The 11,422-nt window shown below is 39.7% G+C and overlaps 1 protein-coding gene across 1 annotated transcript; it reads left to right on the top strand.

The window, feature by feature from the left end:
• The first annotated feature begins 300 nt into the window (after window positions 1-300).
• RP9 (RP9 pre-mRNA splicing factor) lies at window positions 301-7,742 on the top strand. Its single transcript, XM_066192562.1, has 6 exons — window positions 301-518; window positions 2,181-2,211; window positions 2,992-3,121; window positions 3,465-3,556; window positions 4,973-5,034; window positions 6,125-7,742. The coding sequence occupies exons 1-6, from the start codon at window positions 316-318 to the stop codon at window positions 6,342-6,344; spliced, it is 738 nt and encodes a 245-aa protein (XP_066048659.1). The 5' UTR covers window positions 301-315; the 3' UTR covers window positions 6,345-7,742.
• Window positions 7,743-11,422: the final 3,680 nt, after the last annotated feature.

Below are 11,422 nucleotides of genomic sequence, written 5' to 3' on the forward strand. Positions count from 1 at the left end.
GACCGGAGTGGTGGCCCTCCCGCAAGGGAGGAGTGACTGCCACATTGGGGGTTTTGTTTGTTTTTTTAATTTTTAAGTATCAGTGTTTTGAAGGCACAACACTCCACACGTTATTCCCAAGCCCCGCTAAGGCGCCGGGCGTGCTGAGACTGCGGCGGGGACAGCCCGGAGCTCAGCCGGCTCCGTGAGGGGCGGGGTGCCGGGGCCCGCCAGCGCCGGAGGAAGTCGGCGCTCGGCCGGAAACCGGGATGCGGAGGGCGGGCAGGGGGCGTCGCCGGGGCCCCGCCGTCCGCCGCGGCTCCGGCCGCCGCGCCCATGGCCCAGCGGGCGCGCCGGGGGCAGGGGCAGGACGGGGAGGAGGGAGTGGAGGAGGAGGAGGCGGCGAGGGGCAGCCAGGCGCGGGCCAGGAGCCATGCGGAGCCCGCGGCGAGCGGCGGCAGGACCCAGGACCGGCATGAGAGGAAGCGGAAGAGGCAGGAGGCGCAGCAGCTCCAGAAGATCCAGCACCTGGAGTCTTTGTAAGGAGCGGAGGAGGGGAGGCTGCCCGCGGCTCCCGCCCCGGCTCTGCCCTGAGCACACTCCGCCGGCGTTTGGGGCTCGTTTTCAGTGCAGGGTTTTGGGGTTTCTTGGGGGGTGGTGATTGTTCTTTCCCTGTCCCCTTAAGGGGGAGTCGGCAGAGGGGCTTCGGGACCACTTGCAGAGATGGCTGGTGACTTATGAAGTTGTTGGGGCACAGAAGGGGCTTGTTGGGACACAGAAGGTGCTCTCCTGGGTTCCTCCAAATCTGAGAGATGCAGCAGAGGTTGTTCCACTAGAATGGACTTAAAAAAAAAAAAAAGAAAAAAAAAAGAAAAAAAAAGAAATTTGGATTAAAAGGTGCTGTAAAAAGTTTTTGTTATTTCACTGAAAAGGAATTATTGTTTTAATGGAATAAAAAAGGTCAGAAGGTACACAAGAACATGATTTTGTTTTTTTTCTTTTCCGCGTGGAAGTGAAAATCAGCTTGTTATTAAATGCACCAAACGGCACTCCGAAGTTATTGTTATAAAGATGGAATGAACATACTTTAACCACCTTTTCCTTGCTGTTCTTATTGTATGAGTATGATTGTGCCTAGAAATCCTATCGCTCTGTGGGGTGGGGGGCGTGTGTGCGCAAGCTAAGCCAATGAAATATCGCCCATGCCATCAAACTTACGGCCTAAAATGATGCACAGCCAGTACAGATGTTTCGTGTCCTGCTGAGTTAATATGTGGATAATGTCTGGAAAGTCCTGTTGAAAAGAGTCTTTCATAAAGCAGAAGATCTTGGGACTCTGGGCTTGCACAGTGCTGTCCTTCTTGTTCCATTGATAAACAAAACCAAAAAAATTTCCATCCTCTTCTAAGGTCACTTTACACTTTCACTAAGGCGGCAGTTTGCAGGAAACAGTGTATCTGTTTAAATACAGAAGAGATTGGAGGGGGGAAAAAAACTCAATACAAATTCAGTTATACAGACCTGCATCTTTCTAAGTAATGTGTATTCTTTACCTCCAGGACCATTTTGTATTGCTTTGGCATTTAGCTCCTTAGCATATGCATTTTTTTTAGTTGCTGTGTGCTCTATGTAGTACCTGTTTGCTACTTGGATTTTAACAAATGTTTCATCTACTGCTAACCCCAAATAAATGCTGCAGAAAATATGGTACTTTGGTCAGTAGGGCTTTGTCTTTAGGTTTAATATGCAGAAAATGATGAAATTACTATGTATTAGGTTTGGTTGGCAAAGCTACATGTAAGGAACAGTCTGACTTGACATTTTCAGCTATGTCTATGATTCAGCAGTGCTGGAGTAAAGAAGTTTGGAGACTGTGGGGAGGGGTGCAGCAGAAGAAGAGGATAAAATGATGAATGTATGGTAACTGAAGCTAAATCAAATATACCACATATCCCCAGGACGTAGCTGTGCTCCCACAAGAATATGAATCTGAAAGATGTTTGCAAGAGATGTGTACTAATAAATGATAAATGCTGTCTCTCAGCTTGCTCTATCCATGTTTTACTGTAGTTATTAGTTATAGGGTAAAACTTAAGGAAAATTGTGAGCTGAAGGTTTTAACTCTATACCACTGAAAAACTTTTTTCAATTTATTTGTCTGTGCTGAACTGCAGAATAACAATATTTCTATTGCTTTTCAGCTATGAGAAACCTCCCCCTGGGCTAATTAAGGTTGGTAATAGCGGTAATTTTTTAGGATTATGAGGGATTTTCACAAAATATGTTCTTTAAGTGTTTGAGTGTCTGTGTTACCTATATAAATTACAGAGAGAAGTAAGTGCTTCCCAGGAAAAACTCAGAGGATCATTACAAGCTGACCACTTTGCCTTGGTGATGCAGAGTGAATTGCCCAGAATCAGATAGAAGGAGACCAGGTCTTTCATCATCTCCCAGCACACTTTGTGCAGTTTTTAATAGTGTGGATAGAGGGGAGCTGTTTATGAAGAGCAGATTTTTGGTTTGAATGACATCTTTTCAGGATCCTTCTCTGTTGATTAGGCCAAAATAATTCTTTAATCATGATCATTACTTTTGCGAAATTTATATACCTAAGCCATAAAGCAATGCTTTTAGCCTAAAAAATAACTGCTCTGTGTTGTAAAGGCTTCCTTGTAATTGTTATGTCTTACTAGCAGGAAGAGGATGACAAAGTCTCTGCTTTGTGTTAAGTCTTCATTTCTATTATTTATTTAAATAAATTACTAAAATCGATGGGAAGGAATGAAATTCCTGTGCAGCAAAGTTCTGGCTGCAAAATTCAAGGGTGAGAAAAAAAGAAAGGGTCAAGTATTTTAGATCTTTTGTGTGTTACAAGGTAAAAAGGTAATGGGGAAAATATGTTTCCTATTAAGTAAAGGTCTGTACACTTGAAGTACTAATTCTTGCAAAGTTAAAAAAAGGAAGTTATTTTATTGTCTTTACCTTTCCTCTTTTTTTTTTTTTTTTTTGTAGGAGAATGAAACAAAACCAGAAGACTGCATACCAGATGTACCAGGCAATGAAAGCGCACGAGAATTCCTGGCACATGCCCCAACAAAAGGGCTTTGGATGCCTTTGGGAAAAGAAGTCAAAGTTATGCAGTGTAAGGCTGAAAATATTCCAGATGTCATTGGACCCTCGTGTATCCATCCGTTTATGGTGGGGAGGGCAAAATATCTGGTGAACAGATGATGAAGTCCAGGTAGATTGACATCATATTGATGTCAATATAAATATAAAAAAGCAACCAGTATCTTTGAAGGCTGTAATAGCCGTGTATTTTCTGGACATTACATTTATCAACATACTAGTTCTATCTATCTGTTTCTTCCAATAGATTGAAAATGTTTTACAGAAATGTGGTTCTGGCTTTTTATACTTCTTCTGATCTGTCTCAGAGGTGCAATTCACTGCTGCTTCTTTTTTTTTTTTTTTTTTTTTTTTAGGTTGGAGATGTAAACGTTATGGACACAGAACAGGAGATAAGGAATGCCCATTCTTTATTAAAGGCAATCAGAAATTGGAACAATTTAGAGTAGTGAGTACCAATATTGTAGTATTACTGTTTGTATTCTTTAGTACTGATAATGTATAATCTTGCAACTGAAGATAAGCCTGTTAGATGATGCTTTATTAAGGACTTTTCCTCTGTCTCTAGTATAATATAGATGCTGAACATCTACTAATAAAGAAAAAGCTACAGATGTGGTTGGATGTTTGACTACTTTGCAGAAAATCTACTCCTCAAGAGGAAAATTAATAATTTTTACACATAAATCTTCAAGAACCTGTTTCAACCATTGTATTTTTTTTTTTATTAAAATGTCAACATAACAAAAATGTTTAGTCAAGCTTGAGCTGCCCACATTACAGCTGCTTCAAGCCTTCTGCTCTCGCTGTGAACAACCACATCATGAATGCTGTTGTCTAGGTCTGTAATCCAGTCATTGTCTCCAAGTCTCATCTCTTCCTACATGAAGCTACATCTCAGTTCTGCGGATTCTTCCTGTGTGATCTCTTTAACTATTTCTGTTGCTATGCATCATTAACCTATATTTCAAGCTGTCATCACTTCATGTCATATATTCTCATTTCTATCCTTGAAAAATGTAGTCTTGGCTTAGTCTATCCAGATTCTGCATTGGTACTGATTGTATGCAACTGCAAAGAGTATTTTTAGCCCTTTCCCATGACCAGACTGTGTCTATTCTTAATTTTCCCTCAGGCTTCTCTGTTGCATCAAACTCCTGTCGTATGTCCAAGGCCCTTCATGGCGCATTCCCAACATCTTTGATTTGCTCCTGACATTTCAATTCCCACCTCTGGTCAGCATCTGCCATCTCTCCTCTCTGTTGGACTTGTTTGCTTAATCTTCCAACAGAAATGAGCACCCCGCCTTTTTTCTGCATTCTTGCATGGCATGAACCCACCTTAAATGTCTACAAAGTTTATTTGCTGTCTTCCTTCACAGCTATCTTTTGCTGCAATGCTATTTGATTTAAGAACCAGTAATGGTAGTGCACAGCATGATAGGACAACTCCCAACTTCATTATCCATGTGTCTCACATTCCTTGCTCCTGTATTCCGGTTTGTTTATATCCAGATTTTTTAAATGTACCGTAAGGGTACAGCTCATTATTTTGAACTTGAGCATTCCATCTATGTGTCACTATTCCCACAGATTATATATGGGATTCTCATAGTTGCCTGTGATTGGAGTGGTAGGGGACCTAAGGAGAGTCCCCTTCTTTGGAGATGTAGCTAGAAAACCTTTCCCTAAAGCAAATGCACCAGTTCAGGTGTACAGTGCTGAGTCTGACAGTGAATTAAGAGCTTGCTAAGCATATTCCATCTTTTGATAAAAGCCTCTTGCATTTGGTTGCTTTGGTTTATTTTTTTTAGGAAATAAAACTATTGGTAATAACACTGTATTTCCCGTTTTCCATTTTAAAGGCACATGAAGATCCAATGTATGATATAATAAGGGAAAATAAGCGTCATGAAAAAGAAAAGAGGTGAGTGTGTCTGTAGTAAACTGCACTTTCAATTTAGTTTTTATTTTGGTAATGTGGCACTAATGTATAGGTGACCTTTTTATAGAAGCTTACTTTCAGCTCAGAACCCTTTTTTAATGGCAGTTTCTTTCTTTTCAGTACTTCTAAATGCTTTTATTCTTTAGCTTCTATATTTTCCCTGAAACAAAGTTTAAAGAGCAGTTGTATGCATTTATGCCATAATATTCAGGTACTTAGGTGTGGTTCTGGTTTAGGCCTGAAAAAACAGTTTGACTTTTTTTTTCTTTCACTGACTTCACTGAGATGTTGTTTAAAATTTGGTCTGTCAGAATGCTTTCAGCAGAAATGAAGGGAGGGGTTTATAAAGCTAGTTCTAGGCACCTGCTATTGCTACTTTTGTGAGGTCATTATTTAGTATATAAATAGGTCATTATATTTAGTATATAAAGGGGCAGTTTTTGATGCTTTCTTGCTTGAGCTGCTTCAGTGGCGTAACTGAACAAACTATAGGTAGCCCATAGAACAGCACTCTTGGAGAGGAATCCTTGAAGAGAATACAGAAGACAACAATAAAATAAGCAAACGCTTTGTCCCTATTTGCCAGTAATCCTTGAAAGTTCAAAGGAAGAGTGCCTTTCAAAAGTATTTCTGCATCCAGAGTAGAGCCTGCTCTGTCAGCTTTGCTGACATCCTCTCTATATCAGCAGGGCAGTGAATGTCATAATATCCTGATCCCAATATGCCTCTGTAGGCATAAGCATAGAACTTTTTATCACCGGGTGGGCTGATGATAGCTGTTGCTTTATTATTTTGCACACATAAATAAACCAATAAGGTAGTCTGCCTTTCCTATCCAATGGGATGGGAAGCCCCTGAAAGCAGAACATCTGCCTGTCTCAAAGGAGTTGCTTTTATTAGCCCATGATATTATCTGTAACTAGAGTATAATTAAGCAAAAGAGGAAGCGTTCCCCTGCCCTTTGCATGCAGCTTCCATTCCTCAAGCCAGGAAGGAAAGATGAAAGCTAGGATAAATTACTAGAGGTAGAGGATAGCTAGAAAGGATTCTCATTCACGTATTTTAAACTCAGGATACAGCAACTGAAGCAGCTCCTGGAGGACTCTACCTCAGAATCTGATAGCAGTGATGACAGTGATGAGGATGAGGAAGATGGCAGCAGCTCCAATTCCTCAGAACATAAACACAAGAAGAAAAAGAGGAAAAAGGAAAAGAAAAAGAAAGAAAAGAAGAAGAAGCGAAAGAAGAAGCATAAATCATCCAAATCTAATGACAAGTCAGAATCTGACTGACAGCAGTCACCTGCTACAGGGTCATTGACCTCTCTACTTGCAAACTGTGAGGAAAGATCCAAAGAATGAGGAGGAAAACACCAGAAAGGGCTTTATTAAACTTGGAACATACACATGTATGCATACAGCATCCTACACTGGCATCCTCTTCTGCCCCTCTGCAGTCAGAAAGAAGAAAGCTGCATTAAATCATATCTTTGTTCTATAAAACCCATGCTGAGAGTCATCCAGCTTGGTTAAACGGGGCCTCTGCACTGCTGCCTGTGACCAGCAGCAGAAAGCAGCGACCACCAAGGGATCACCGACAAACCTGCAGCATTAGCAGACTCTCTGTTGAAGTGTCTTTACTCCATGATGCTATTTTATTATATAAAAAGCCTCATTGTAACAGGACTACAGTTTGCACCATGCAGAGCACTGATAGTTCCCTTACAGTGCTTGTAATGAGCAGGTTGTACTGTATTTTCTTCTCCTCATGCGTGCTGAAATTGTGTACTTATCCTAATATTGGCAGCTAGGGAAATAAAGATTGCTGCAGGTGAAGAAAGGTAATCAAGGGGATTTACTTTAAGACAAAATAGCAGCATCAGCAAGACTTGATTTTTTTGTGTGTGTGTGTGTAACAAAATCTCAATATCATCACCATTAATACATAGTTCTGAAACATCTACAGTGTCTCTACAGAGGTAGTGGGTTTAGTTATTTAAAAAGGGGGAGTTTCACATAACAAAAAGATTAATTTCTGCATATTCTTTAATATCAGTTGTTCTGATACAGGTTAAGGGAGGTTTCCTTTTTAAAAGGTTTGGGAGTAATAAATTCCCACTTTTTATGTTTACTAGACTGGATGAGGTAACATTTTTTTTTTAATCATCCCATAAGAATATAAGTGTGTAAGGCTCTCAAAATAGTTTTCAACCATATGCATGAAGCCACAGAGCAATAGTAAAGAACTTGGAAGCAAGAAGAGAAAGTTCTCTGTACTTAGAAGACCTCATGTACTGACCACACTTTTCTTTTAAATAATCTTGCAGACTCAACCAGGAAGATGGAGATAGCTGTAAACAGCATTACAGTAACCAACTCTCTTTAAAACCTCAAGGTCCATTAGTACAGAGCTGTGACTTGAGGAAGTAGATGATGGATATTGATAGTGTGCAAAAGGAAAGAGAAAAGTAGATTTGCTTTGAAAGAACTTTTATGGAATTTAGTCTCTGTGGGTATGCTAAGATTAAAAAAAACCAACCCACATGCTAAAGCTCTAATATAGTAGAGTTGAGCATTAACAGTGAAGTCAAGGAACCATAGACTAAAATGCAAATAAGATTTTTTTTTTCAAAGCTTTGGAAGACAGAACAAGGGAAAGTATAAATTAAAATGTTTTTTCTCCCTCCTACATGTCTAAGAGTGATTTAGTAAAAATAGCCCCCCATTCCTTGCCAGTCATTCACAATATGTTCTGAGAAAAAAAAACAAGATAAGCAAGGCCTACTTACAAAAACTTTGTGTATCATATTCCCAGAGCTTGAAGGTGGACTTGTATTTTTGCTTGTATTTAGCAATTCCCCGTGATGGGATTTACAGGCAACTCGTAGTTCCCCATATCAGCAGCATCATCAAATTCTAAGGCCCTTGCTCTTTGACTAGAAAAGGATTTAACAGCTGAAATAGCATGGGGAGATCTATAATGGACTGATTCTCTTGGCCAGGTTGGACAGAGCTCTGGGCTAGTGGGAAGGGGCTCTGTGTGTAGCAGAGGGTTAAAACTAGATGATCTTTAAAGCTCCTTCCAACCCAAACCATTCTAGGATTCTTGTATTGCCACACTTGGTGCTGAGATGAATGTCTTTATAGATTACTGAGCAGATGCTGGAAACCTGATACTCACCTGATGCACTCCAAGAGAACTCTTACTCAGGCTTGTCAAGAGCAGGGCTAACTGAAGATCTCTTCAGTTACTTCAGCTTTTGTCATTTAAGATGGCTCTGAAGCTTAGTTTAATAAAAACAAATTCAGTTTTTCCTTTGCAATTCCCTTCCTTGTTAATGGGACTCTCTCTTTGGATCTATCAGGGTTTATTATTTCAACAATTAAGAAAAATACATTAGGAAACCATTTCTAACTTGCATCAAATCTAATTTAAATGTTTGGGATGCCAAATCACTTTTCTATGCCTGACTAAAAGTTTGCTACATCAGTGTCTTTCCAGTCATGGTTAATAGAAGATGCCTCCACAGCAGAGCAGTGCAAATTCTGCTCTTATTTCTGTTACTTCACTGCAATGCGCTCTCAGCCTCTACTGCTGAGAGTACCTGTGGTGCAGGTACTCAGAATCATGGGTTAGATTTTAGTGTTTAGTGGCCTAGGATATATATTTCCTTTTGTATCCACTCACTGCTTATTAACCTTGCCATTTTCCTCAGCAATTAATTCTTCTTCATTATTTATTAATTAGCACTTGGCTTTCACACTGCTTTGTACTAGTTTAATTTCACACACCTTTAATCTTACACTGGAAGGTATGTGAATAACTGATTCCTGTTTGTTCTCCCTATATAATTTCCAGTTTTATAAGTCTCTGTCATATTCCATGTAGGTCTTCACTACAACTCAAGAGTAGCATTTCAAAATTTAACAGTTTCAAAAACTAAGATTTATAGGAGCACTTTTAATAGCCAGGGCTAGAGTGCTGAGAAGCAAGATTCAAGTCATCATTTGGCATTTTAAACGTGCCAAAGCTGTCATTTAAGATAAGTCTTTATAAAATGTGTAGACTAGAGATAAATACCAGCACCCCTTTAGATTAACGAAAAACAGTTCTATGTAGAAGTAAACCCAGAAAGCAGGATAGAAAGTCATGGTCTTGAAAGACTGACTAGCCTTATATTTTAAAACATAACCATTTAATGTTTTAGTTCCAAACTTTTTTTTTTCTGGCCGCCTTTGTAGGCATGTTTTTCCATTTGAATGTTTTGTTGAAGCCCAAGCGATAGTAATAACATAATTATATAGTCCCATGAAACTAAATAAGTGTAAAATGCAGCTAAAACAAACTTCAAAGGCAATACAGCTTCCCAGGTCTTTTATCTTAGTACTCTGCACCATTTTTTGTTAGAAAGGTATTTCAGGTAAACTACCGATGTGCTCCTTATTTCTTTGGCCATTCAGTTAACTGGGGTTTATAGTCTTTTTGAGTGAGACAGGCCATGGCAGCAAGTCAGGGGAAGCTACGGACTCTAAAAAAAGAATTAATTTGTTTTTCCTTGGTATGCCTTCAGTTAGCATGCCAGGAGCATTATGGGCTTTTAGGGTTTAGGTTTTTTTGCCATTGGCTCTGATCTTCCTTTGTTTGATTTTAATAGAAAGATCTGTAGTTAATATTTTCCAGTATAAGGCAGAACACCAGACATTGCAAAAGGGAAAAAAATTATGCCATTCAGGTGCTACCAAACTGAAAATTAAAATACAGAATTAATACCTGGCATGCCAGCAGAACCCACAGCTCCACATCAGTAGTAACACCACACCCACTTTGCAACAGAGGTTTCACTTAGCTACAAATAATGATTTAGAAATCCTGAGCCACAGACAGTAAGTCTGTCCAAACAATGCTCTCAGTATGGCAGTCCCAGAGGCCTCTTAGGTTTGTTGCTAGCGTGCCAAGCAGCAAATAGATTCTTCAGCTGCCTTTCAGGAGATGCTGCAGGAAGTATGTGAAGACTTCCAAAGTAATGCAGTACTGCGACAGTTACAAGTCCTCAGCACTGCCAGCTCTGCAGTGAGTCACTGGGCAGTCAGTCTGGCTTCAGTGGGAACAAAAGCTGACACGTATGTGCATCTGCAAAATTAAATATCACTGTGCCTTAGTTACCTGGCTGAATAAAAAGAGCCTGGGCTTGGATGCACAGCCTTTTAAGTGCAGTTTGTACTTCACAGCCTTTGTGAAGCATGGCTATTTTATCCACTGGAACATTAGATTCAGCTATAAACCAGTTAAGATGCAATTCACAAATTGCCCATGCTGCTGAGTGGGGAAAAAGCCAAGTAGAAGATTTAGTTTTAATGTCTACTGTTGGAGTAGAATACACTGCATCTAACCCTATCAAAGAATAATTTCTTGAACACTGAAGCATTCATGAATACTACTTTAAGTATTGGGCATAGCATGGGTATAATACAAGATATAAGTAGTTTAAAATAGCATTTGTTTTCAGATAAAGAGCTGTGTAAAGTCTCCTACTGCTACTCCCTCAAGTCCTCTCAGGAGCATTCACCAGCCCCTAAATTGCTTATTGCATCTGAGTAGAAATCACACTGAGTAGTGCCAGACTTGTAAAAGGATGACCAACATGATTATTTGGGGTACCTGTCAAGTATTACCGATTCCCAAAAGTAAGAATGCCATCTGATTGTGAGGTCATGAATATTCCTTTATCAGATAAGCAGCAAAAGATACAACTAAGGCTATCAGCAGAAATGGGTGTTAAAAAGCTCCATGCTTGAATTCATTTTAGTCTTTGAGGTTCTGATGCAGAGATTTTGTGCAGCACAGAAGCCAAATAAGTATTTTTATTGCATTCATTTTCTTTCATTGCTTTGAAAACTTGTCATCACAATGACTTCTTCCCCCTAACAGCTTGTGGTAAAGGCTGTAGCTATAGCAGAGCTTTAACTATTAAGCAGGTGGTATTAAAAATAATAGATAAGGCAAGGAAATATCAGTACTCCTCACTAAGAGGGAACAGTATAACTTCAGCTACAGAACTAGTAATAGGTAGGCACAAAACCTTAACACAGTCACAGGAAATGCTGCTTTTATCCATGTAGGTTACTCTAGGGCACAGATAAGAATAAGAACATGGGAGAGGAAGCAAAAGGTAAGTTCTGTCTGCCCATTCACCCCATCCTTTTTTAAGGAAAACCAGATTTTTTTTTTTTGTTGTTGTTATTGGGTTTTTTTTGTGTCCCTTTCTTCTTTACTGACACTATCACTTTATTTGGGAATTATTCAAGACTGGCAACATCATATTTATTCTTCTTACACAGTCATAATAGCCTTCATAGACATGGGGAAAAAG

This window comes from Chamaea fasciata, unplaced genomic scaffold (genome assembly GCF_029207755.1).
Source record: "Chamaea fasciata isolate MVZ Bird 193981 ecotype frontalis unplaced genomic scaffold, bChaFas1.0.hap1 SCAF_1, whole genome shotgun sequence".
Classification (NCBI taxonomy): domain Eukaryota; kingdom Metazoa; phylum Chordata; class Aves; order Passeriformes; family Sylviidae; genus Chamaea; species Chamaea fasciata.

Bases quoted from the DNA above. Each gene is read 5' to 3' on its own strand.
- RP9 (XM_066192562.1), top strand. From the start codon at position 316: ATGGCCCAGCGGGCGCGCCGGGGGCAGGGGCAGGACGGGGAGGAGGGA. The intron at 519-2,180 runs GTAAGGAGCGGA...ATTGCTTTTCAG, and splicing joins ATCCAGCACCTGGAGTCTTT to CTATGAGAAACCTCCCCCTG. The intron at 3,122-3,464 runs GTAAGGCTGAAA...TTTTTTTTTTAG, and splicing joins AGAAGTCAAAGTTATGCAGT to GTTGGAGATGTAAACGTTAT.